Genomic DNA, 26,546 nt, shown 5'->3' on the forward strand with positions numbered 1-26,546 from the left:
TCCTCCCATCCGTTTCTTCTGTTTAACATAAATTGGTCCACTTCCGTTGTTCTCCCGCTTTCTCACTGATGAGCGTCGGCACACACTACACAGCGTTCTGCAGTTTCTCGCAAATCGGAGTGTGCGGTAATTTTTGGTTCTGAAAACTGTTTCCTAGTTGAGTTTGCAATTTCGCAACCGGACTTTTGGTGGACAGCGAATTCCCACGGGATAGCCCGCTTTAGTTTGTTAGGACATATTCACATTTTTACTATTGTTTTGACATGAGGCTTTTAAGTCTTCTCCAACCGCTATTGAAGTACCTGACTTTACCAACCATCCTACAAACGCTGTGTGGGGGTGTATAATAAAATAAATTAATAGTGTATTTCGTCGCTCCGGCAAACCACGCTGCTCCACAACCATAGCCTCTTTGGAATTAAGGTCGCCAAACCAAATTCTTGAAGGTAAACTTAACAAAAAATCACCGCGATTCGCATTATTAGTGCTCAACAATGAATGAACATAGAATGCAAGGCTTTGAACATATAGTGCCTTATCAAACCGTTACCTCTTTCTGGTTTAGAAAGCAACTATTTGGACTAGTCGATAGAAAACGTTTGCATTAAAGGCTTCACAATTGCACACGATTCGCAGATGACAATAAATAGTACTTTATTTTGAAATCTTTTTCGTTTTCACAAAAATTTGCATATTTAGTATCTTGATTTCAAAGGTCAGTTCTGTCTGGTTGTATAAACGATCCGGAATGTATGGCATTTCCACGCATCGTTGCATGCGTGTGTTAATTCTTCTATTCATAGGTAAAATCAGATGATACTGCCATGGATGGACCAATATACATGTTTGTGAGTGAGGTCTCCCACTCCGTGAGCAGTTCGGTAAGAGTCGATCTGTTCAGCTTAATAAATTACGGGTTCGTGTAATGATATTCCGTCCAAAAAGAGTCTTAATTGCCAGCAATATTGAATGGCCCTAAATAATCACCGTCTACTGATTTTAATAAAACTCTGAGAATCTCCTAAGACTGAGGTTTCGCGGTGTCAGATGCTGTATGTTACATCAAATTGAGCGCTGTTTACAAAGAATCACGAAGCATTTCCGTGTGTGGTTCCTTTTGCAACACATCTTGATAATTTAAGTTTAGTTCAGAAATATCCTTGCTTGAAGTCTGGTATAGACATTCGAACGAATGTAGGTTGGATTTCAATGCGCACGTTCCTGCTCATAGTGACAAAAATCATTAGTTAGAACGCTTTATTCTCTTTGTTTCAGATTGTGAACACGCACAGTACGCGTTTTTTGAGTTACAAACAACCACATCGCATCTGTTAGCGATCTTGTTAGCTGGTGCTATGGGTGAAGAGCTCAGGCAGCTGCAACAGGTGGGGAGTATTTTTTGAACGTTTGACTCACAAAAAGTGTAGAAAACTTGGTGGAGTCCTTGAACACAATAAACGAATTCACATTCCGAAAAATTTATCTCCACCAGTATTTCTCCAGCCAAATTGGTCTACGTTTTATTGCTGGAGGGATCAGTGGCCTGCCTAAATGCATTGCAAACTGACTATCCCGTATGCGGTCAAATCGTTTTTTTCAACAGCACGTATTCGGTTAAACATTGTTTGCCTGATGCCTAAATTTCCTGAAGACTTTACCCACTAAAGCGTTGTCTGTATGTGAGGTTCAGTGCCTTTTTCGGTCTGTATTAGTCCATCCTGTAGGTGGCAAGTTGGGTCCTTTCACCATGAAGTGTCTTCGTAAAATTTACCATAATACCATGACACCGTACAACTAGGTTGCAATAGCTCGGGCGTATAATATATTGTCTGAGGCATAAATAAAAGGTTAAAAAAGCTGATTACACTAGGGTTTTAGCTAGGACATTATACTTAGAAAGGTGTTAATCAGCACGCTACTTTTCCGGAGTCGTTATCGTACGCACTTCTGATGGATGAATGGACTTCCCATAAATCTTTTGTTGTAAAGCTGGCCCAGTGTACGTGGTTAAGCTTCGATTGTATTTTGATGGTTCCAATGAATTTTCAAGAGAATTAAATCACACGAAAAAATGTCACACATGATTGCACAACAAATACAGGTTGTATTTTGAAACATAGGTGATTTTGGTAGGTTCTGAGTAATCCTAAGATCCACGAACCTAGTCTAAAATTGCAAAAGTTGTGTCAACTGAATTTTAATGATACCCTTGTTATACATGGGGGTGTCGAATTGTTCTTCTTACTTTTTAACCACACGGATAAACACAGTACAATAAACATGGCTGCTGGATATAAAACGGAGCATTTTCCTTCACTTTTCCGAAAATGAGGAGGTGTTTGTCGGCGACCAAACTGGATCTGTGCAAAATTATATCTTAGGCAAATCGATCTGACTGTGAACCAGCTGCTCGCAAATGTACACGTGTGGTCCAGGTGTTTTGGTTGGTCATATCATCTATCAAAGTGTTTGTAAACGTGCAATTGTTCAAAATTAGCGGTTTTCCTTGATTCCGAGCCCCATGAAGCCTTGAATTAAGATGTTTATAAAGGTTCATTTATTACCTGTAACGATAGCGTGTTCAAGAGTGTAGTTGCCACAGCGTACACGTAAATTACACGTTAACCTTGCTAAAAGTGGTTCGGCGTTTGCTATTCAGATGCATTAGGTTCATAAACATTTAGCAAATCGTGGATACCGATAGCGGTTGGATAATTTACGGAGCAAATATCAAACTTTAAGTTTTTATAAATGTTTGTTCATTTGGTAAATACGTGCAAACAAAACTTTCTAGCGGTTTGTCTTATCATTTCTTGTATCGAGATCATAACTCAACAGGGGAAAATATTATGTAAAGTATAAAACGCTGTCAAAACTCTCGTGGGACTCAAAAAAGTCTATTCTTTAGGCATAAAACTAGACTGAAAGAAGTTTAGGCATCATATCGAGTTAAAGACATCGTAAAGAAAAAAATATCAAGTCAGTAGCTGGTGAGGTCTTACATACCTGGTATCATGTCGAGGAAGATTTAGACGTATACATGTACATATTTATATATATATAAATATATATATATCAAGCATACAGAAGATGTTAATGTTGGCGATGGAATTCGAAGAACAAACGGATTACCCATCAAGTAAGCTACCGAGGACATTTCGACAAAATCCACCGCTTAGCAAGCTCTACTGCAAGCCACACTAACCCACGTCACATTCTAATTTGTAGAAGTTCCCCTAACAAAAAGTACTCAGTTAGGTATGTTGAATGGCCAAATCCTCCCAGTCTAAAGGTTCGCAATCTCAGGTATGTTATTCTTTGTTTCAAATGATCTAAATTTTTACATAAAATTTGTACTAGGAGTTTTTGTAGGGGAATCAAGAAGGCACAAATTTGTCGGTCCTCATAACGCAAAATTTTGAGTGCGCATTAGAGCGCATTGAGAGTTTCAGTACTGTTTTTAACGTGAGGGTTTGCAGTACATCTTCCGCCTCAACTGAATGCAACTTCACAATTTCCAAACGGACTCAGTGCTGAAAAAATTCTTTAGTGTCCATAAAAGGTTATTTTTTAGCATGAAATTCTTTCTGGTTAGTGCGAGGAAACGTTTGTGCACGCTTCATTGAAGTCCTTCAGAAAAGGATTGCTGCATAACACTAACATTCACACATGTCGAAATTTCTAAATAACAACCCTCAGTTGCACAGCAAAATCCAATGCATTAATTAATAGCTTAAAGTAGGAATAGACTGCTTCCGTAGCTATCGGTTACAACATGTCATTAAGCTTTATATCGCTCAGCAGCGCACTTCATCCAAACTGACTGGCATGAACTTGCCTCGACTAAATTCACGTGGATCCCATTTTAAAATATATTCTATCAGGTTTCTCTTTTGACAGATCTGAAGTGTACTAGGGTTACCTACTGGTGTACTTTTAACAATGCCTCGTCTGCTGCCAGGAACTGATGAGACTAGGTAGGAATTTACCACAGGACTTGTACAACATTATGCTAGAAGCAAGGTCGAAAAGGTATCCAGTTTGTAGCACAGGGATATATCACGGGTTTTATGAAACTGAATTGCACTAAGCTTCACCACAGACGTTGGTTAACAAAATATCAAGGTTGTTTGTTCACCAAAACAAGCGATTTGTTCGCAGTTTTTCTGAGGAGAGCAATTTCACAAACTCAATTTCCAACCTATTTCTCACTCACTTTCAGTAAAATGTTTCAACCATGCCACAGCTCGTCTTAAATCGCTCTTACTAAGACCTTGTGCAATCCAGACAACCATGAAATATTTTTTGAAGAATATTTTATAGTTTAAAATAATGCAGAGCAGTTTTCCCACGTGAAAAATACAAGTGGAGTGACGACATCAAAACGTTCATACGCTCGGAAGAGTAGAAAGCAATGTTCAAAATCGTTTGTTTTCCCGGTTTATCGATGAGCCTCTCAGTTGATCTTAGAAAATACTTGTCTGTACAGAAAGACGCTCCGTAATGGTACATCCAGAAAACCTAACCGTCGTGGTCAAATACCGTGGGACTGGTCCTAACTTAGCGTCGCACACCAATGAACGAACAAAACGCTGATGGACGAGCTAAGATGGATGAGCTTCGGAGGATGTCCTGTGGGTGCAAAGAGCAAACCACCTCTTCGTTGTGCTTAATCGACGAAAAGTTGTGAGTTGTTTGTTAATTTGCACCGGTTGTTGTCAGAAGTCCACTTGCAGGCGAACAGCAATCGTAGGTTTCTCCCATGAGAGTATTCACTCTAAGCTGAAAACTCGAAACGTCGTGAGTAGCTGTTTTATCCCTATTGGAAATCGTCAGCAGTGCGCAGTTCACGAATCTCTAGATGCGCAGGTTCAATATTCGCACATTAAACCCTGAATATATAGCGCTCATCAAATTTTTGCAAGTGCCTCCTGCATTCGACTGGTGTAGTCTACGTGTGCCAAATCCATCGTGCCGTTTGCTTTAGAGAGATGGAATGACTTACTGCGATACACGAAGACGATGAGCATCAACATCAGAAGTAAGAATAGTCCAACAGATAGGAGAGTATAAGTCACCAAGCCGGTTGCATGAGTTAGTGGACCAAAAATAGTTGGATAGTAGCCTCCAGCTCCTGAAACGGAAAAATATTGTGTACATTTAGCCATTTTTATAACAAACCGGCTACTGGAATGCCAAAATCCTAAAACAAAATAGGACAGCGTTTTGTGACATGTTGCTATATTCTTTGTGGATTTACGAAACCTGGTGAATATAAGATCATGGGTTGTACACGTTCTGGAAATCGCGGACACTTCAGAGTCTGTGAAATAAAAAACATGCGGTCTACCGTAGTTAGATCCTCAAATCACTCAGTGAACGGTGGGATCACATGGAATATGGTGGTTGGCTTGTTCGCTGAGCTGGGCAATTCGGTTGCAAACGTTTCATCACTAATCGGGGTGACATCATCAGTGCGTAGTTGTGTGTAGTGGTGGGGTGGTGGGTGTGCCACTAACCCACCGCTACACACAACTACGCACTGATGATGTCACCCCGATTAGTGATGAAACGTTTGCAACCGAATTGCCCAGCTCAGCGAACAAGCCAACCACCATATTCCATGTGATCCCACCGTTCACTGAGTGATTTGAGGATCTAACTACGGTAGACCGCATGTTTTTTATTTCACAGACTCTGAAGTGTCCGCGATTTCCAGAACGTGTACAACCCATGATCTTATATTCACCAGGTTTCGTAAATCCACAAAGAATATAGCAACATGTCACAAAACGCTGTCCTATTTTGTTTTAGGATTTTGGCATTCCAGTAGCCGGTTTGTTATAAAAATGGCTAAATGTATACAATATTTTTCCGTTTCAGGAGCTGGAGGCTACTATCCAACTATTTTTGGTCCACTAACTCATGCAACCGGCTTGGTGACTTATACTCTCCTATCTGTTGGACTATTCTTACTTCTGATGTTGATGCTCATCGTCTTCGTGTATCGCAGTAAGTCATTCCATCTCTCTAAAGCAAACGGCACGATGGATTTGGCACACGTAGACTACACCAGTCGAATGCAGGAGGCACTTGCAAAAATTTGATGAGCGCTATATATTCAGGGTTTAATGTGCGAATATTGAACCTGCGCATCTAGAGATTCGTGAACTGCGCACTGCTGACGATTTCCAATAGGGATAAAACAGCTACTCACGACGTTTCGAGTTTTCAGCTTAGAGTGAATACTCTCATGGGAGAAACCTACGATTGCTGTTCGCCTGCAAGTGGACTTCTGACAACAACCGGTGCAAATTAACAAACAACTCACAACTTTTCGTCGATTAAGCACAACGAAGAGGTGGTTTGCTCTTTGCACCCACAGGACATCCTCCGAAGCTCATCCATCTTAGCTCGTCCATCAGCGTTTTGTTCGTTCATTGGTGTGCGACGCTAAGTTAGGACCAGTCCCACGGTATTTGACCACGACGGTTAGGTTTTCTGGATGTACCATTACGGAGCGTCTTTCTGTACAGACAAGTATTTTCTAAGATCAACTGAGAGGCTCATCGATAAACCGGGAAAACAAACGATTTTGAACATTGCTTTCTACTCTTCCGAGCGTATGAACGTTTTGATGTCGTCACTCCACTTGTATTTTCTAAATTTTCACATAAAATTTGTACTAGGAGTTTTTGTAGGGGAATCAAGAAGGCACAAATTTGTCGGTCCTCATAACGCAAAATTTTGAGTGCGCATTAGAGCGCATTGAGAGTTTCAGTACTGTTTTTAACGTGAGGGTTTGCAGTACATCTTCCGCCTCAACTGAATGCAACGTCACAATTTCCAAATGGACTCAGTGCTGAAAAAATTCTTTAGTGTCCATAAAAGGTTATTTTTTAGCATGGAATTCTTTCTGGTCAGTGCGAGGAAACGTTTGTGCACGCTTCATTGAAGTCCTTCAGAAAAGGATTGCTGCATAACACTAACATTCACAAATGTCAAAATTTCTAAATAACAACCCTCAGTTGCACAGCAAAATCCAATGCATTAATTAATAGCTTAAAGTAGGAATAGACTGCTTCCGTAGCTATCGGTTACAACATGTCATTAAGCTTTATATCGCTCAGCAGCGCACTTCATCCAAACTGACTGGCATGAACTTGCCTCGACTAAATTCACGTGGATCCCATTTTAAAATATATTCTATCAGGTTTCTCTTTTGACAGATCTGAAGTGTACTAGGGTTACCTACTGGTGTACTTTTAACAATGCCTCGTCTGCTGCCAGGAACTGATGAGACTAGGTAGGAATTTACCACAGGACTTGTACAACATTATGCTAGAAGCAAGGTCGAAAAGGTATCCAGTTTGTAGCACAGGGATATATCACGGGTTTTATGAAACTGAATTGCACTAAGCTTCACCAGAGACGTTGGTTAACAAAATATCAAGGTTGTTTGTTCACCAAAACAAGCGATTTGTTCGCAGTTTTTCTGAGGAGAGCAATTTCACAAACTCAATTTCCAACCTATTTCTCACTCACTTTCAGTAAAATGTTTCAACCATGCCACAGCTCGTCTTAAATCGCTCTTACTAAGACCTTGTGCAATCCAGACAACCATGAAATATTTTTTGAAGAATATTTTATAGTTTAAAATAATGCAGAGCAGTTTTCCCACGTGAAAAATACAAGTGGAGTGACGACATCAAAACGTTCATACGCTCGGAAGAGTAGAAAGCAATGTTCAAAATCGTTTGTTTTCCCGGTTTATCGATGAGCCTCTCAGTTGATCTTAGAAAATACTTGTCTGTACAGAAAGACGCTCCGTAATGGTACATCCAGAAAACCTAACCGTCGTGGTCAAATACCGTGGGACTGGTCCTAACTTAGCGTCGCACACCAATGAACGAACAAAACGCTGATGGACGAGCTAAGATGGATGAGCTTCGGAGGATGTCCTGTGGGTGCAAAGAGCAAACCACCTCTTCGTTGTGCTTAATCGACGAAAAGTTGTGAGTTGTTTGTTAATTTGCACCGGTTGTTGTCAGAAGTCCACTTGCAGGCGAACAGCAATCGTAGGTTTCTCCCATGAGAGTATTCACTCTAAGCTGAAAACTCGAAACGTCGTGAGTAGCTGTTTTATCCCTATTGGAAATCGTCAGCAGTGCGCAGTTCACGAATCTCTAGATGCGCAGGTTCAATATTCGCACATTAAACCCTGAATATATAGCGCTCATCAAATTTTTGCAAGTGCCTCCTGCATTCGACTGGTGTAGTCTACGTGTGCCAAATCCATCGTGCCGTTTGCTTTAGAGAGATGGAATGACTTACTGCGATACACGAAGACGATGAGCATCAACATCAGAAGTAAGAATAGTCCAACAGATAGGAGAGTATAAGTCACCAAGCCGGTTGCATGAGTTAGTGGACCAAAAATAGTTGGATAGTAGCCTCCAGCTCCTGAAACGGAAAAATATTGTATACATTTAGCCATTTTTATAACAAACCGGCTACTGGAATGCCAAAATCCTAAAACAAAATAGGACAGCGTTTTGTGACATGTTGCTATATTCTTTGTGGATTTACGAAACCTGGTGAATATAAGATCATGGGTTGTACACGTTCTGGAAATCGCGGACACTTCAGAGTCTGTGAAATAAAAAACATGCGGTCTACCGTAGTTAGATCCTCAAATCACTCAGTGAACGGTGGGATCACATGGAATATGGTGGTTGGCTTGTTCGCTGAGCTGGGCAATTCGGTTGCAAACGTTTCATCACTAATCGGGGTGACATCATCAGTGCGTAGTTGTGTGTAGCGGTGGGTTAGTGGCACAACCACCAACCCACCACTACACACAACTACGCACTGATGATGTCACCTCGATTAGTGATGAAACGTTTGCAACCAAATTGCCCAGCTCTGCGAACAAGCCAACGACCATCTACGCTAGCCTGAGCTACGACATTCTCTTCACATGGAATATATTTGCCCTGTGTGGACAGTTCTTGAATTCAAGCCTTTCGGCCAACATCCTGCTTCTTTACTCGTATTACTAAGTGGTTCTCACGGAGGATATGATAGTTTAGGTTGGGCATTCCTGCCAATAAACACACCTACAGCAGTTAACTGTGGCTATTTTGTACTTGCCAACACATATTTTGCGCTAAATGGTAAATATTTGGTAGAGAAGTCACATTTCTAAAGGTAACTGCTGCTCAGCGACTTCAACAAAAGTCCAAAAATTGGGAACCGCATTCGCAAGAATAAATAGCCCGCCACGAAGAGGGACCCGCCTTTAAAACGAAGGATCTACTGTCTCACCGAATGGAAACTGAGGGAACCAATCCGGAGATATTTTATATTTGTTACTGATATTATTATTTATTGATATTTATTGACAAAACGTTAGATGACAATCGGTTTCTTTATTATCACTGTGTGCAAAAGTACATACTGTGGAAAATCTGTGAACATCCATTTATGTACCATAATCAAACAGTCTAGGGAAGCGGTTTAATTCTAGCTATTTTGCTTCTGCACTAAAGTCGCTTGCACCAACAGAAAATGGTTAGTGCCGCCACTCAAAGATAGAGAGGCAAAATATAGCATTTTGTTATTAGCAGAAACGTAGTTAAAAAACACGCAACACGGCCACATTTTGCCATTTTAGGTTATTTACATTGGACTGATTCGTCCCGTTCGCCGGCACCTAAAGTGGTTCTCTAAGATATTGAGAGATAACGTACGAAGTTCGTTTACCAATATGCTAACTTCGACAGCAATTCATACATATCTGCGATAAAAATTGCGCTTTTGCGCAGTTATTCAGCCAGGATTGCTTGGGTGGAGCAACATATACCGGAAATAGAAGCCAATACATCCAAAAATAAAACGCCCAGCCCGCAATGTTAGGTTGACCAAATTACGGAGCCACATATCTAAATGAACTGTTAGAAAGGTTGTGCAAGATATGTGAAAAGATACTACGGAAGGAATTCTGCCAGCCCTTGGGCCTCTTCAAGATTAAAGATGCACCAATAAAACTGCAAGCCCGCTGAAGTAATCACTGTTCAAAATACTACAATGATCAGGACTAGGACAGCGATTCACTCGACTCAGGCTTAGAGAGGAAAATGTATATGAACAGCGTTATTAATTTCACGATTTTAGCTAATGGTCGAACTACTGTTTCCTGATAGCCGGCCAGAAGAGACATTTAGGAAAACTGACATCAGAGCATTGTGTGGATACCAGAAAATCATCGGCCATCAGGGGAACTCTGTGGATAACTTCAAGCCTACTAGGAATGCTGAGTAACTTCAACTTTATGAAAGCCTTTCCTAACCTTAGCATGGAGCTATCTGTATCTCGTTTGAAAAGAGACATTATTTCGTACGAACAATACTAATTCACAACATTCGTGAAGGCTGATAGCTTATTTCTGCGCGTTCCATGGTTGGAAGAATTTTTAAATTTTTAATGCTCAAGGCATGTTGTTTTTATCTTCACAATTTATTGTAATGTTTAAGTGTTGCGACATCCTTTGTTTGCTTACGTTTGATTTCTAGTGAAAAAGGTTTTCTTCAGAGGCCTTTGCTGAGGTTTTGAATAAAAAGATGTTACAGATCAACCTGTGAGATAACATATTGTGTGCAAATTCGGTATTATAGCCGAATACAGTACACATGACAGTCTACATGCGTGGGTCACAAAGGATATCATATCGTTTGCCTATTTTGATAAACGGATCAGGTGCATCGCACATGTGTTCCTAACCATCTATGACTGTTTGCAGTGAGCGGTTCTGGATACTTCTCATGTTTTTTTGCAATGTTTTTTGCATGTTTTTGCAATGTTTTTTTGTAATGTTTTTTTTGCATGTTTTTTTGCAATGTTTAGGAAAGCTCCCTCGAATCAAGCAGACAGCTTTCTTACTGTACATTGAAATTCTCCACAGAAAGAACACTAATACAACCGTGTTTACTCTGGATCAAAGCTAATTTTTCTGGTTAGATAGCTTTAAACGAGTTGCTAAAACTGTCGTAATGCAAAATGTGGGATAACGGTGACAATTTGACGGTATACAAGTTCAATTGTCTTCTAATATCGATCATACATTGACAGGAGCCTAGCTAGCCTTGCGTGAGGGGAAAGAAGTGTCTCTTAGGGAAAAAGAATCCACACTGACGGCACAAGTAGATACTAATGTGCACAGATCAGTCTATCGATGAATTTATTTGACCTGCTTGTATAACACATCCAACGGTAATAACGAGAAACGTACGTATTTTAACGTCTACAAACAGTCACTGCGTAAACAATATTCCATGTTCTTCCTAAAGAGATACATGCACATGGAAATCTTACCTGACCCTTTGTTAAGAGGAGGTTGTATCGTCAAGTAGGCCGGAGGACTTGCACCAATCTTATTAACTGCTCGCAGCTGAAGTTGGCTCGGCTCTGATCTGTCGACAGTAAAGTTCATCCACTGGCTTGTCATAGTATGAGGAACCAAATCCTCCCAGTCAGGTACCCCTTCTTTGGCTTGTATTCTACTGTGTCAATGAAAATAACAAGAGTGTAAATCGGGATTGAATGGCAGTGTGATGATATTCAGGAAGGACGTTACGCATTATGAAATAAGCAACCTGTCAAATGCTATTGAACCCAGTCAGATTTACTCATGACCTAATAACCAAAATTTATTCAGTAGTTTGAGGTGCTTTCTTCAACTTCAGCAACGGTCTCGATATGCCAGCGGGCGGAAATGATTGAAATCATATTTTTCATGGGACAAGCCTTAAGGAGCAATCACTTTTTGTGCTGCAATAGGTCAGAACAGAAGAAATCAAACCTTAGATTGTGCACGCAACGTTTGTTACAAGTTTGGTGTAATTCGAGATTTGGACTGAAAATCTGCCTACTAGAAGCAGTCTCGATATGTCACTGGACTTGTAACAGAATACATACTTATCCCTTCGTTAACTGATACACTCTGGAGCATGATTGATCTCGTAAATAACAATAAAACCCTTCTATAAACTTTATCCCTTCGACGAGGACGAAATTCTCCTGCATAAAGTTTCGGGAAATCAGTATTTTACTACAGCCTTTAAACATGTAAACACACCAAATCGTTTCGTAATTTGCACCATGATGGAATCTTTTCAGACTGTGACAGGTAGTTTGTCATTGGGTTACTTAAAGAAACCTGTCTTCAGAAATTTGACCTTAGTAAGTAAATACACACATACGTTAAGGGGCGTTAGGACCGTGAAGATCTTCAGCATGCGATTTAATTATCTAGGAAAGGCGGATTTTCTCCACTGCTGCAATACACGCCACACAAAAATACGTCAGCATGTTTTCGCCAGATAACAGATACAAAATAATACTACTCAACAACTAATGACATGAGTGATGCTGTGAATGCGCTTGCTCTCAACCATCTTCTAAAATTGGATTAGTTAACAGACAACGTGTCGTCGTACAGTAGAGTCTATAGAACGACCTTTTTGGGTTTGCAAATTCAGAAGTATGATGCCGGTTTACAGATAAAATGTATTCTTTCCCTTGTTCGTGTTACTTTAGCTATGTCATAATAGATCGTAGTGGAACGTATATCCACAATAGAGGTGATTGGTTTTCGATCGCCCCAAATATTAGTGATCTTGTTCACGTAATCCCTTCGAACATGTTCCACGTTATCTGCACTGGTAATATTCTGGTAATATTCTTTCTCGTTACATGTGGATAATTAAAGAATGTGAAATAAACCTACATAAAGCCATAAAATCAGTCGGAAATAGAGATGTTTTGCAAAACTTCTTCATGAGCCATATAATTATTACCACCAGGGAGGGGGAAACCAAATATCTGACAAAATAAAACATGATGTAGCCTGTGCGAAGCAATTTTATACCAAGCACATTATGAATGACAGTCTTATCGGACCTTTGGTTTACAGAAACATACTTTTGAAATGGTTACTTCGGGCTGAAGGATCTTCTGAATTTCATCTCTCTTTCATTCTTTATTACTGATGAAATCATTTGTACTTTGTGAAATAGTTTCACAGTTTTCGGAATAGAGGTTGCATGAGGTTCAAACCGAACTTTCATGTGCCAAATTGTTATCTAGTGAGACAACCCGCGGAAAGATATTTCTGATGAAGAGGATTTCATGAGTAACTTGAAATAACTGGAGAAAAAATTAGCTAGTTAGGGAAGTCTGGTTACTGAGAGGCATTGAGGTTGCTTAAGGTTGCGGTTTTCGCTTAAAATTCAGTTAGTCATTTCAAAATCGTCCAAAATTTTGTAATCACCCTTACGGAAGAGGATTTGTGCACATTTCCTGGATGAAGCATGGCTTCAAGCACGCTATTCATTACTGAGTTGATCGGTACTATCATAGTAATAGGGTCGGTGAATAAAAGTGAAAATTCACATTTTGTTAAACAACTAATTTGAGCTATCCAAAGGGTGCACGGTGGTGTCAACATTTTCATGGAATTTACTCGACTTTTCCGTTGCCTTTGGAAACCGCGTTTTCAATGCATATCAGTGCTCTACGTGGGCCGGGTAGCTCGCATTCTCTCGGGTAAATTTTACCTAGCTGCTGGAAACCAGCCGGTAACTTTTGGTATTAAATTCATTACAATATTTCTCCTCTCGAATGTCGGATGTAAAATTCAACCCCATTGGTCGTCTTCACGTCCTTATTGAAAAAATGCCTTGAAGACATGTCTCTATAAGGCACTTGTGGAGATCGATAACAAACCTAAAGTATGCTGGCAAGAATTTAGACATGACATCATGTGGGATTAACACGTCCCAAAAAGCGTGTGAACTGCCACATCAAAATGCGGACTTGGTACACCTCTCCAAGGAACATGACAACTGACAGAATGTCTCTACTTCGAAGCAAATACATGACCCTATATACACTGACATATTATTTATGAAAATAAAGAATGAAGATGAACCTAACAAATTCCAAACGTGCTTATCCAACACAAAGTTAAATTCTTATCATATGTTATGAAGATGTGTAAGGAATGGTGTAATCCCAGCTTTCATGGTACTAAGAAAGTCCAACTGAACGGTTGAAGATGGGAAATGTACGTTCCAACTGAATAATCGAAACACAGTTTGTAACCACCCTACACCAGCAAAGTTTTTTATAATTCAAATGAATTTCGCAATATTCATTACTCGCTTCAATTTTCGTGACTAATATAATACATCAGTGGGCACCGGTATTTCTAGATGACCTCAAACGAAAAGACCTACAAGCAGCTGCCCACATAATGCCGTACAAATTTTGATTCAGTCCTTTGAGTGAATGGTGTGCTTGATGACGTTATGTGAACGACGTATTGTGAATGCCTGAGAATATAGTACCTTTCAGATCACTAGCAATACCTCTACTTGGTCATGTGCGGTTTGAAATCCCATCAATCGAGTGTACTACAAAACATGGGAATACGACCAAAGTTTAATCAGTACGATTCATCCAGTCATCACCTCAAACTCCAAGTATCTGTCAATGCTACGATGGTCGGTCGGCGCGCCTCTGGGAACTGCATCATCAAACTTTCTAAAACTGACAAACGTTCGCCTTCAAAATGAAGTCGGTTTGTGCCAAAGAAAAATAAACCAGTACTCAGCCTTTTAAAACCGGTCGGTGCACCTCATTTGGAATGATTCCACAAATGAGTAAGGTGATCATGTCCAGGTGTCTAAAAACCACGAGTTTCCGGTAAGCAGACCGACTGTCTCACGCGCGAACAGAATATAACAGCGACTGTGTCTCAGCCATGTGGCCGGTGTCGCGTGTTTGAACTTTCTTTGGCTCCTCAAAGCTTAACTAACTTAAAGGAACTGATTTTGTTTGTAGTCAGAATAGAAATCTGTACAGATAGAATCTTCAAATAGGCCAAAAGTTGTAAGGGGAACGCCTTTGAAGTTTGTCTGTTTATTGATAAATTAACATCATATGCAGAGTTGAAGGCTTCATTCATATATCCACGGCTTACAAGATATTGGCTTGTCGTTTGTGTTAGCAGATTTTATGTTGTTTTTATGCACCCCGTTCTCTTCTGAGAAGTTCCACAAAGTTTGTGTAGACTCAAAACGATTGCGTTTTATAGCTAGCCTTCGCGTCTTATTAAAAACCTATGCCTCAGCGAGTGATTTAAATGACTGACAATAAAATACCAGAAACTTTGTGCACGGACAGCGTAACTACTTCCAAGAGATCTGTTTTATCTCACTTTAGGCGATAGCGAAACTCGTTGGAGAAGAGTCACCAAGGCAACGTATTCGAATTTACTCTGTTTTGACTTTTGTCTTGTTTGTATTTATCTCTGGTCCCTTTGCGACCATTCTTGACTATAACTCGTGAAATGTTGAGACTCCACGGAAGTCCCCATCGACTACAAACTTACTCGGACCCATCTATGGTTCCTTACCGAAATTGTGCTTTCGGTTCCTTTTATATCACAAGCAGTGTCATTTACAGCAAAGTCAACAAAGCCTAAATTAAGAAATCCCGAGTGATCGCTGAACCACAGTTGTCCTTCTCCAATTGTACGTTTGATGGGGAACAGTGAATTTGGAAACGTTTGTGATATCTATACTTCAAGTCATTCCTCCTGGGACGAAACCGCAGGAGAGGCCTATTTTATCCGGACACCGTTTGACTGAAAACTAAAGCGCTAAACATTTTAGCATAGTATTTCACGGGGTTGGTATTAGGACATTTCAGATCAACTCTACCTTCGGGTTTTATTATGTTGGGTAGAACCTAGGCCAAAATAAAAACGATACCATTGAGTTGATGTGAGAAAGAAACCTGGAGATGCATTGAACGTAAATCGACCCTGTGACGATGTTTTTCTTCAGTAGCTATGTTCGACTGTGTACAACAGCCACATCAATGAAGCAATACCGAACAACAAGCAACATCTGGTGGCACATGAATGTTCAGCTTTGTTTGAATGCTTGCTTTAATTCTAGGTTCTTTTTCGGTTGTAGTAAGAAGAACATGTCATTTTAAAGTAGACTTAACACGGACAATTGTGTACTGCTTCCAGATATTTGCTCTTTTTGGACTGTGCTGTGCACCGAGCATCATATTTCAATGCGCATCAACAAACGGGATAGGTTTTCTCTGCATAATTTTGCGAAACTCAGAGCTGGGATAGCATGGTTTGTAAGCTTTTCGTCCGCAATCATGAACACCGCATGTAATGTTTGTAGGCAGCGAGGAGCATAAGGCCCTTCGGTCAGATGACTGACAGTCAAATGGCCCAGCGACGTTTGCTTGTTCAGTGGGAAGGGATTGGGGAGGGACATCGGTGGACGCTGAACTGCGCGGGCAAATGATACTTCCCGGTTGTCCAGGCCGAGGGAGGGGGTTTGGTTGAGGTACCCCACCTTGAGCCTTTGACTCAAAAGTCTGGCCCACAAAGCAGTGGGAAAATGTAGGGTTTTTTTTCTTTGGGGACCCTATCCGGAGCCGACGACTCAACAGTCTGACCTGCTCGGATGTAGGGGGTTGGCCTAACCCGAGGGCGCAGGGAATAAGGCAGGCTGCGCACAGCAGGTGCCTTCTGAGCAGCACCGGGCTCTTTGGTTTTAAAAGTATTTCGAATGTATTGGATAATGCGCCGGCGGTCACGGTCAACCGTTGGGCGATCGGAGTGTGCGGTTTTTGGGGCCGACCTTTTCTAACCCGTCCTTCCTCGGGGGAAGGCAGCATCGCTGCTTCCATAAATGTGAACATGCTAATCGCCTGGGGGCAACACCTTACTGCCTTCACACTCCTGTCGCAGAGGACAGTACGACTTTACCCCCAGACCGCCTCGTAGCACGATGACTCGTAGTACGGGGTCTCGCTGTTGTTGGTCTGGCTGCTCCCCTTTGGACTTCCTGGAATGGTTGCACCTTGTGGAACGAAGTTCCAGCCAGTGTAGCCCGCGGGATCATTGCAGCACTGAAACCCGACCACTATGTCAAGGTGGCAGCTTTAGGTCGAAACCGCATATATTAGACATCTAGAGGCAATGACGAGTACTGTTAGCAAGCTCGGATTGCAGGCTGCACATTTAGAAAGAATATGAGATAGCGATCTGTTTGTTTGTGTGGACCAAAGCGTGGGTTTGTACAGGAGTCGGCTGAAACGCATCATTTGGGAGTAAAAGGTATAGCGCATAGCGTAATGAACCAGACTACTGATTGAACTTAGGACAGAAATGTACCTAGGAATATCCATCTACATACCAGTGGGAAATAGAGTAGTATCTAATGTATTTTCAGGTTTGATTGGCACCGGAGAGTGCCCTTGTGTTACTTTTCCTGCATCTGTATGATCAGTGAGCAATAAATTATACTTTTTGTGGTGGTTTCCAGAAAATTACACGCAAGAAGAACGAAAGCGATGATTATGACGCAACTGTTTGGATTTAGCGCAAATGCTAATATTTGAAAACGACAAACGATTTGTTTTTTTGAACTGAAGCAGTATCTAATGGTTTTACGGTGGTTTTATTTTCCAAAGGTTTGTGAAGCGATCGCATCAATGCGCATGAATACTACCATGGCAGATTTGAAGCAGCATAAGTTGCCTCTTCGAAATTTCTTTGAACAAGTTTTCCTTTCAAGTTGATGATTCTGTATACAGTCACCATTGTTTCGTGCGAATGCAAGTTCCAGGTACCTCTGTGGGTCATTACAGGTGAGAAAAGAAGACTAAGTATGTGAGCTACAGTCACATATGTGCACGTTATTCTTGTGAAAAGATAAGTTTGTGCTTGGCTACCTGATACTGCTAAAATGTTACAAAAAATGAAGTGGTGTAACATGCGTAGATACCTGCATCCTTAGACACATATGTCGCTAGCACACCGCCCGGAAAGATGCATCCCATTGTGATTGATTCCCCTTAGTCCCGAATAACTTTTACTATAATATATGAATAATAAACTGACTTGATTGTCTCAAATCAATATGTCCGCTTCAAAACACGTCACTTCTACATACAGTCCCACGATAAACAAAGCTGGTCTTTTGTTGAATATTTGGTAGTGAACAGCCAATCCATTTATGCTGAAAATTCTTTGGAATAGATGAAATAAAATTCCCTTCGCTGAAAGCGATCTCTCGAACGTTTTTACCATTTTAAGCATTGACAGCAGTTTGAATGAATGCATAGCATTGAAAGTCCTGATAGCGTTATTGAAATCCTAATCCTATGCAAGCCTAACTTTGAGTTATTTGTGAGTGAAAACTGAGATAACTGAAATGCCATTACAGAATTACATCCCATGAGTCGTAGTCAAACTCACTAGCCTATAGAAATACATCGAGTTAACATATAGGGATAAGACGGTTGTTCAAATTTTGTAGATGTAGCGCACAATTAAAAAGGATACAAAACCAATAACCGGTCGGCGTTTTTGGCACACCGTAAATTCCAAATATTTGTGTAGCAGAAAAATAGTTAATATTGTTCGAATAGTTTTGGTCTTGACACATTCTGTTTTCAGGACGAACCAAGGATATCTGACGAAACAGAGAAATGCACAAAAAACAAATTCACGGTGGTAACTTTCACTTTTCCACCGAAACTTGGCACACGGATTATATTTGCGCATGAATCGGCAAGTTTAATCGCACTTCCGTTTCTTGAAAATAAACGTAATTACGCGGTCAAACAGTGGAATGTCTCACACCTCTGGGCTTTAAGTCCTTCGGCTGGTACTGTATCTTTTTCAAACGGCAATTTGCCAAAAGCAAATAGAACAAAATGCAAAATATCACATAAATTGTTTTTATTTTATGTGAATGCTATCACTAGAAGTTTGGAATGCCATTTGGCACTCCGTTCGCAGCTGTAATGTAACATGCCATGTTAAAATTAGTACTAACAGCGTTTGGGAAAAAATTAAACGAACGTTTTCTTAGTTTTTAGTTATACCTGCAACTGAGCACACTTTTGAGCGTGAGCAATTGTTTGTCAATTGTTTGTCCGGTAAATTCTCTACTGCACCTTTAATTTCTTTAAAAGACGAGTCAAGTTTGTAGGTGGCTATGCCAACAGTTGATGTAGTGGGGACAAATCAGTTGTGCCCAACCCTCGTTGATTTAACATGTGTACAGTAGGGATAATGGAAGTTCCAATTAGGTTGCACTACTCAACCTCAATAAAAATATGCGTACATGATAAAGCAGGGGTTCCCAGTCATTTAACAGATAACTTGGATATGACATCTGCGTCCGAAATACGCCAAGTTTGTACAATAAATGATTCTCATGTGAATCATGTTGATACAAATTAACACCACAAAAAACTCAGTCTTCGGATTATGGCACTGAATGTCGTGTAGTTTACTCGAAACTGATATACACAAAATTTTGAAGATAATTTAGAAGCCGTATACCAGTAAAGACAAAATACGCATAGTTCATGATGTGTGAGTGAATTAAATGGTATGTCCAAAAGTATCGTTTGTAATTAGATTTTCGAAAGATTTTCTTGCAGATTAGACAGAAATTTGGTAAAAGATATTAGTGCACTTTGTCTGTTTTGGGCATAATACAAACCGAAGTCCTTTGGGAAGTATTGACGCACTTCTGACAAAACACTGACCCGCACAAAGTTCAACAATATATTTAAAATATCGTGCTCTCGGAGGAACCACACACATGTCAAGTGCTGTTGAGCGAGCTACGCACTATCAGTGGCGCGTAACCAAAAAATTTAGGAAAACATTATTCAAACACGTAAGGAATTAAGTTTTGCAAATTTGTAAAATAAGCAACCGTGTCCACATCAGTGCACAAGCAAGCGTCAAAATTAATAAAATACCCCGATTTCTGAGTTCAGGATTTCTGGAAGACTTTACAATAAACGAAAGCAAGTGACCCCTACACTTTAATTCTTTACCAGTCACAGATGAATAATTCTTCGCAACACAAAAGCAAATTTATGTATTGCGAAATTTCGAATATCGCAGCGACTGAAACATAAGGCGGCCTGGTGCAACACATTCAGTTGCCTGGAAACATCAAAACCGAGAGATTCAACTGAGTCAAGGAAAGCCTCGCGAAAAAGCCAGATTAGTTTGCAAATGAGAGTGTATTCGCTATTCAAAACTCACTTGATTTTTAGGATATATGTGTTAATCGGCTCTCCGTTATCAGGACCAGGTGTCCATTCGAGGGAGTAATCATTGTCTTGTAGGTAGTGATATTGCAAATTGAGTGGCATTGAAGGCACATCAGCTGAAGGAAAAAGGAAATATTTTACGTATTGGTTTGGCGTTGGGAACGTTTATAGCACAGTGCAGTCAGAAGCCGAAGGCCAATCGTGAAGTTAGACGCAGAGCTACGCATCCCTTAGATCGATATATCTGGTGTAACCCAAGGTGGGGTTTATTCGGACCGGATAATGCCTATTCAACATTTCACATGCAAGAAACATTTTTTTGTCTCAGTTTTGTAATTCTTTGACGGAAGTGTTGTAAATTTAAACCTCTTTAACGTGTGTTGGAAATAACGGCATGACATATGGTTTCGTCATTTCTTTTAGGTGTCACTAACATCGAGGATTAGAATGGACTTCCCGGAGTATAGCGAACTGCGTCAAATATCTTCAGATAATTTCGTTTTTCCAATCTGAATAAGCAGGTCTTTCATTTATATCTTTGTGATGTACTACTCATAAGGTTGCTGAAAATCCGTCGACAGCCCACGACCGATTTTGCCCTTTTTTGGGGCTCATCAGGTAGGCACAGTCCCCGGGTTTCCGTCAAACGTATGCTCTACTTGAAACCAAATTGCACGAAGTTAGCGAATATACAATCATTTGGAAACCAATTTGTTTTTTTTTCGAGAGACTCACCTGTAACTCAGCTGCATCTCTCATTTGTGATGTTCTAAGGCAACTGAATGTGCTGCACCAGGCCGCCTCATGTTTCAGTCGCTACGATATTCGGGATATCACGATACATGTATGAGTAGTACATTACAAAGATATGCATGTATCGCGATATCTGGAATATCGTAGCGACTGAAACATGAGGCGGCCTGGTGCAGCTACATTCAGTTGCCTGAGAACATCAAAAACGATAGATTCAGCTGAGTTTTAGTTGCGTCTCTCAAAAAAAAATGGTTTTCGGATCTTTCATTGTTTTTAAGTATTTCGGTCGCTTTTAAGATTGTATTCAATTAGAAGTTATTCTTAGAAGTGGGATGGGTCAAGCCCGATGTGACTCAAAAACAAGGATGCTCCATAAAAAAATTATGCTTATTAGTTTTAATGACCACCTCGTCTCTGTGCCCGCATCGTTATTGTCCTTGTTCCTGTGGGACCATAATATCCTTCCTCACATAATAACAGGACGTTTTGGTAGTGACTATTGCTGATGATGGCCACTGACACGATATCCGCGTCAATAATACCTCCCTCTATGCAGACAAAATAGTAACACAGTTAATGTATCCCATTTATGTTGGCTCGCGGCACATTAGGAGAAGAGTTCAAGTACCGCGACTGCCATTAAATTTTGTTTTGCATTATTTAACTATGACATATGTTATTACAGTTGCTTACCATTTGTACTAAATCAGTATTGTCAACGTTACCGGACAACGTGTGGTTATACTGAGATTATTCCTTGTTGGCTGGTAGCATTTCTTGAATAGGCTTTAACATGGCTTGGGAAGTTTGCTCGAAAAACGGTCACTTATGTATCCACTACACGTAAAATCTTTGAGAAATTATCCTGATTCGTGTTGGGTATAGCTCTTGAAATTCTCCTAAACTAGCCATGATATATTAGAAATGGCTCAAAATGTTGTTATTGTTGTCACCGCTGTATTCGTCACTCTGCCGGAGAAATGTGGAAATCCGTGTGCAACCGAGGTGGATTCACATTTTAGCATCTCTGGAAATCTGGCTTTCTTAAGTAATTACATCAGGCCCACAAATAGTTTATGATATTCATAGAGAAACCAACAAAGACGAGATCACTGTTATTATTAGCTGTCCTCGAGCGGTTATTAGGCTGCTGGTAGAATGCACCACGATATCTTGCTGAATATAGGCGAGCAAATCTAAATCCTGAATCTTCTGAAAGTGGTATTGTTTACCCACAGGGAGCCCATAAATTCTCAGAGGTAGGTCAGCCCTCATGGGTCTTAAGCAGGCATACTGCGTATTCATTTGAATGCCTCATTTTACCTTTACGATCTACATCGTATCCAAATAAACAATTGTCCAAATTTCGCCCCTAGATTTAAAAAAAATCACGTCGGATCTCTCGTCGTGTTATCGATTTCTTGGCGCATTGACTAACAGGAACAGTCTCATTTCCTTTCATGTCTAGTGAATGACAAATGTGTGAACAGGTGCTATTATCTTTTATTGTTGCCGCAAAATTCTTGAACGTCCTTTTTGTATTAATGGACTTTCGCGCTCAAGCGGAGTTGGCTAGATTTACACGGTAGTGATATTACAACAGAGGTATATTGCAGTAAGTCTTAGGAGGAGCTTGCAATGCACAAAAGTAAAGTTGTTGCGTTAGGTAAAGATTGTGTAACACAAAATTAACAGGTACCAGGAGCAAGGAGAAAAATTTTAAGTCTACATTGCGGGGAACTATTGCTGCCCCAAGAAGCTGAAGACATCGCCATTGATTGAAGAAGTCTGCATAGGCACAGCCATTTTAATGTGCGATGTTTTGTAAAATTATGGGAAATTTCAACAGAGAATTTGTCCCATGGGTGAAGCCAGTCCGTACTGAAAACCCAAAAAGTGCTGTACGGATATTTTGTCCTTACTGAGAAGTAAAATTAGTGCGACCTACGCAAAAATCCACAGATTTCAACTTAGAGACATCGCAACTAGTTTTTCGAACATTTAAAGTTTCGGCTACGGGTGAGTTGAAAGCACAATACGCAACTAGATACACTAATAAGATTTCAGAATTTTTATTGGACGTAGACAAAGTCTCTGAGGCATGACTTACCATCGCTGCAATTGGGTTATGTCTATAAACCACGCATATGCTCTTTATGGGGCGGCCATTCAGTCCGATTATTTTGCACTCTTACTAGGTGTTCTGGGCTCCTTTGGAGAAGGAGGTCATTCTTCTTTCAGGAAACGTGCCCAAAACTGAGACCACTATTATTTTGTCCTTTTTTAAATCATACAGAAAGTTTTCAAAACCCCCTTTTTTGGATATGTTGTGCTTGAATTAGGTTTAAAACCGCAAGAATACGTGCCCATATGTGATTTACTCGCTCGATCTTTTCAAATTCCGTCGGCACCTGATCTAGTAAACTTTCGAAAACAGTATCATCATAAAATAATTCGGAGTTTAACCTGATTTCTTGTTTTTATCCCCGTCCGATAATACATTGCAGTCACTTGCGCATTTTCTAATCGAAATATATAAGCACATATTTTCTGTGCTTTTCATTACCTTCAAAAACAATATCCACATGAATAGAAAAAATACCCTCGTGTAGGAAGCCACAACCGCAAATAGGCGGACCGTGATGGCGTCATAACAAGCCTTTGGGGCAAATTTATCTGACACGCGTGAACCTGTATTGCACGTTCACAATACAATAGAACAGGCTTGCTTTTTTAGTGCTATCATCTTTTCGTAAGACCGCGAACCCCGGAGGCGTTTTGACTTGGTAATAGTATTGAACGTCCCATGCACAGCACCTGTGTGTATTCGCTGTAACTCCACTCTGGATTACCAATTGATGAAAGGATTTTTCGTAACGTGAAAATTGCCGGCAAGCAATTTTTGGCCACATTAAGGCCTTTTTAATACGGCATAAAACGTAGCGGTAATTGTCTAAATTATTGGGAACTGGAATGTCTAAGACTGAGGTCTATCATCCCCTTAGTCAGTAGGGTTTATCCGCTCTTTCGTAAAATCTGTAGCTAAGTCTTTTAAATTTAGACAGACGTTTTCAACCGTTGAGAATTCCACGGAGACAGCTACCAGAATGGATATACATCCGACAAATTCTGCGACCGTTGTTCTGATTTTATCGCCAATCACGTTAGCAATGTTGCGTAAGAGAATACCGACCAACACCAAATCCCCCTTCCAAAGCCGAGAAGCTCAATTTAGATCATTAAAAGCCTCACACAGCGCAGAGACCTGTCCAAAACGTTTTCTATATATGATCTTGTGTGGTTTTTGTCTGATCTTTTATTATATGAACTGCAGGTCTGGAGATTTCGTGATACGCTCTGGTGAGAACACCAGGTTTATTCAGCTGTTTTGTTGTTTGTCCACATTCTGAGTCAGGAAATTTTACTACGTGGATAGAATGTTTGAATTTTTGGTAATGTGAGGAGATTTGAAATTTTTGTAGAGAATTCGCTCTGTAAGTGAAGCCGATCTATGCTGAAACGTCGAAAATCACTGCACAAATTTTCATCCTTATTGGGAATCATCAGCAGTGCGCATCCCACAAAACTCCGAACAGTCTCGACCCCGCGACCTCCCGGTTAGTGGTTTGAAAACTTAACTTCTATCTGAGAAGTCGTTGCTCGAGGAGCCAGTCAACACGTATGACCGCGTGATGTGGATCCCGTGATTGATGGACGAGCGGCGTTATATCCCGTCTAAGTGAGAGTTAATCACACTGCTAATCAGCCACTCGTGGCCGAACGGTTAAGTGTTCGAACTACTAGCCAGGAGGTCGCGGGTTCGAGACTCTTGGGAGTTTCGTGAAATGCGCACTGCTGATGATTCCCGATAAGAATGAAACAGCTGTACAATGTTTCTAGGCCTTTCAGCATAGATTGGCTTCACTCACAGGACGAAATCTCCACAACAATGTTTGAATGATTAATTGCTAAATTGGCCAGTAAAATAATCCAAAAACGGTGCCATATGCGGTTTCATTATATTTGGAGTATGTTTTTCTGCAAAAAATAACTTTCACTCCTCTCCAAATTAAACAATAAAAATACGCCAAATAGTAGTTTGAGGCAAATGTTTAAATGGCAAAATTTCGAAGTATATACTTTTTAGTATGCACCTCATATGAAACATGTACACCGCAACTTTTGCGGCACTGTCTGTTAAACTTGTATGTAAGACCACACTTCCCATCCAATTCATCACTTGTTTTACTATTTAGGCGGTTGGTAATTTCTGTTTGAACACATTCGTTCGCCTTTATAGTAAATACTTCATTTGAGCACAAGATATTGCATTTTAAGATAACATTTGTTTCCCTCAGTACCACCAAAAGACTTAAATATTTATAAATGTATTGCACATAGCCAGCAAATCAAATCTCGCCTTGAACCACGTGACATAAGTCTCGTTTGTTACCAGACGAATAAACGGTTTAAATCAAATGTTCTCCTTGTGTTAAGCGACTTTAAGTCCTGAAAGCGGAAGAGTTTCAAAAAGTTTGATTAAGGAAAACCCGGCCGGTTAATAAAGAATCGTTTCGTCGTTGATTTCATGGTATTTTCTGCTCGTTTACAGAGCCATCTTTGGTGATTGCTTTATCATTAACGAGATAGAGAGGGAAAGTTTAGTGCCCAGGAGATAAACCAAAAGCGGTAGACAAACACACTTAATTGGCCACCGTTGAAGTATTTTACAATTTCTTCCGTTAGAGATGTGTACCAAAGTATCTTGTTTACCCCAACACTTACTACGAGCTTTAGAATAAATTAAAATTTGCCTGCTCTGTGATTAAATTTGGGGCCATTAAAACGAAATACGTACTTTAGGTTAGCCAGTCGTTTGCGGTCATTTCTTGACCATAAACGCATGAATACATGCAAGCTCCTAACACACGTGCTTTGTTTTTCTTCTTTGCGGCTGCTTTAAGCATCACATCATGGTGGATGATGGATCAAAACAAATGCGAAGATGATGATCGCGCAGTCAAGTCAGCAGAAAGAGAAACTCTGAGCAAACCCATAGCGACATCGTTCTTTACTCACTGGCACCTCTATGTAGTGAAACGATTAGTTGTATAGAATAGCAGGGTCGTGGATTTTCTTTTACCTGTCCACTAGTCTGATGCATTGGCTTTCGTATTGCACTGTTTTCCACATCCGATTTTGAATTGTTCTGCAACTGAACAACAACTGGTCAACAACTGGTATAACGGAATAAGTGCCAGTTCTAACCTGATAATGCCACCAAGTACCGAAATCCTAATATCCATTGACGCGACATCCGAGTGTGAGTAGATCTACTAATGCCCGACCGACCATTTAAACCTTTGATAGTATAGAAAATCTATAGGACGCATAATGACTCGTGACATGCTAAGAAGAACAACCAATAGGTTGAAGGCATAACAATATAAGCTCTAAATATTTCGTGTGAATTTTAGAGAGTGAGCTTTGCACTTTAAACGTAATTTGCACCTAAAAAAGTCTATCACGATTTTAAAGTACCGTATATTCACTTCAAAAATATGTGTTTATATATCTGAAATTTAAAAAACCCAGTTGTTTGCATATTCGGGAAG

At 40.3% G+C, this 26,546-nt stretch overlaps 1 protein-coding gene across 1 annotated transcript in view; it reads right to left on the reverse strand.

The window, feature by feature from the left end:
* Positions 1-26,546, reverse strand: part of T265_11179 (hypothetical protein) — a gene marked incomplete at both ends in the record, with an annotated part of 91,804 nt that overhangs the window by 35,480 nt on the left and 29,778 nt on the right. The window contains 4 exons of the mRNA XM_009177769.1: positions 5,006-5,134; positions 8,335-8,463; positions 11,374-11,561; positions 20,171-20,294. Coding sequence (XP_009176033.1) covers positions 5,006-5,134; positions 8,335-8,463; positions 11,374-11,561; positions 20,171-20,294 — 570 coding nt within the window. The remainder of the gene's footprint in view (positions 1-5,005; positions 5,135-8,334; positions 8,464-11,373; positions 11,562-20,170; positions 20,295-26,546) is intronic.

Source organism: Opisthorchis viverrini, assembly GCF_000715545.1.
Source record: "Opisthorchis viverrini unplaced genomic scaffold opera_v5_460, whole genome shotgun sequence".
NCBI lineage: Eukaryota > Metazoa > Platyhelminthes > Trematoda > Opisthorchiida > Opisthorchiidae > Opisthorchis > Opisthorchis viverrini.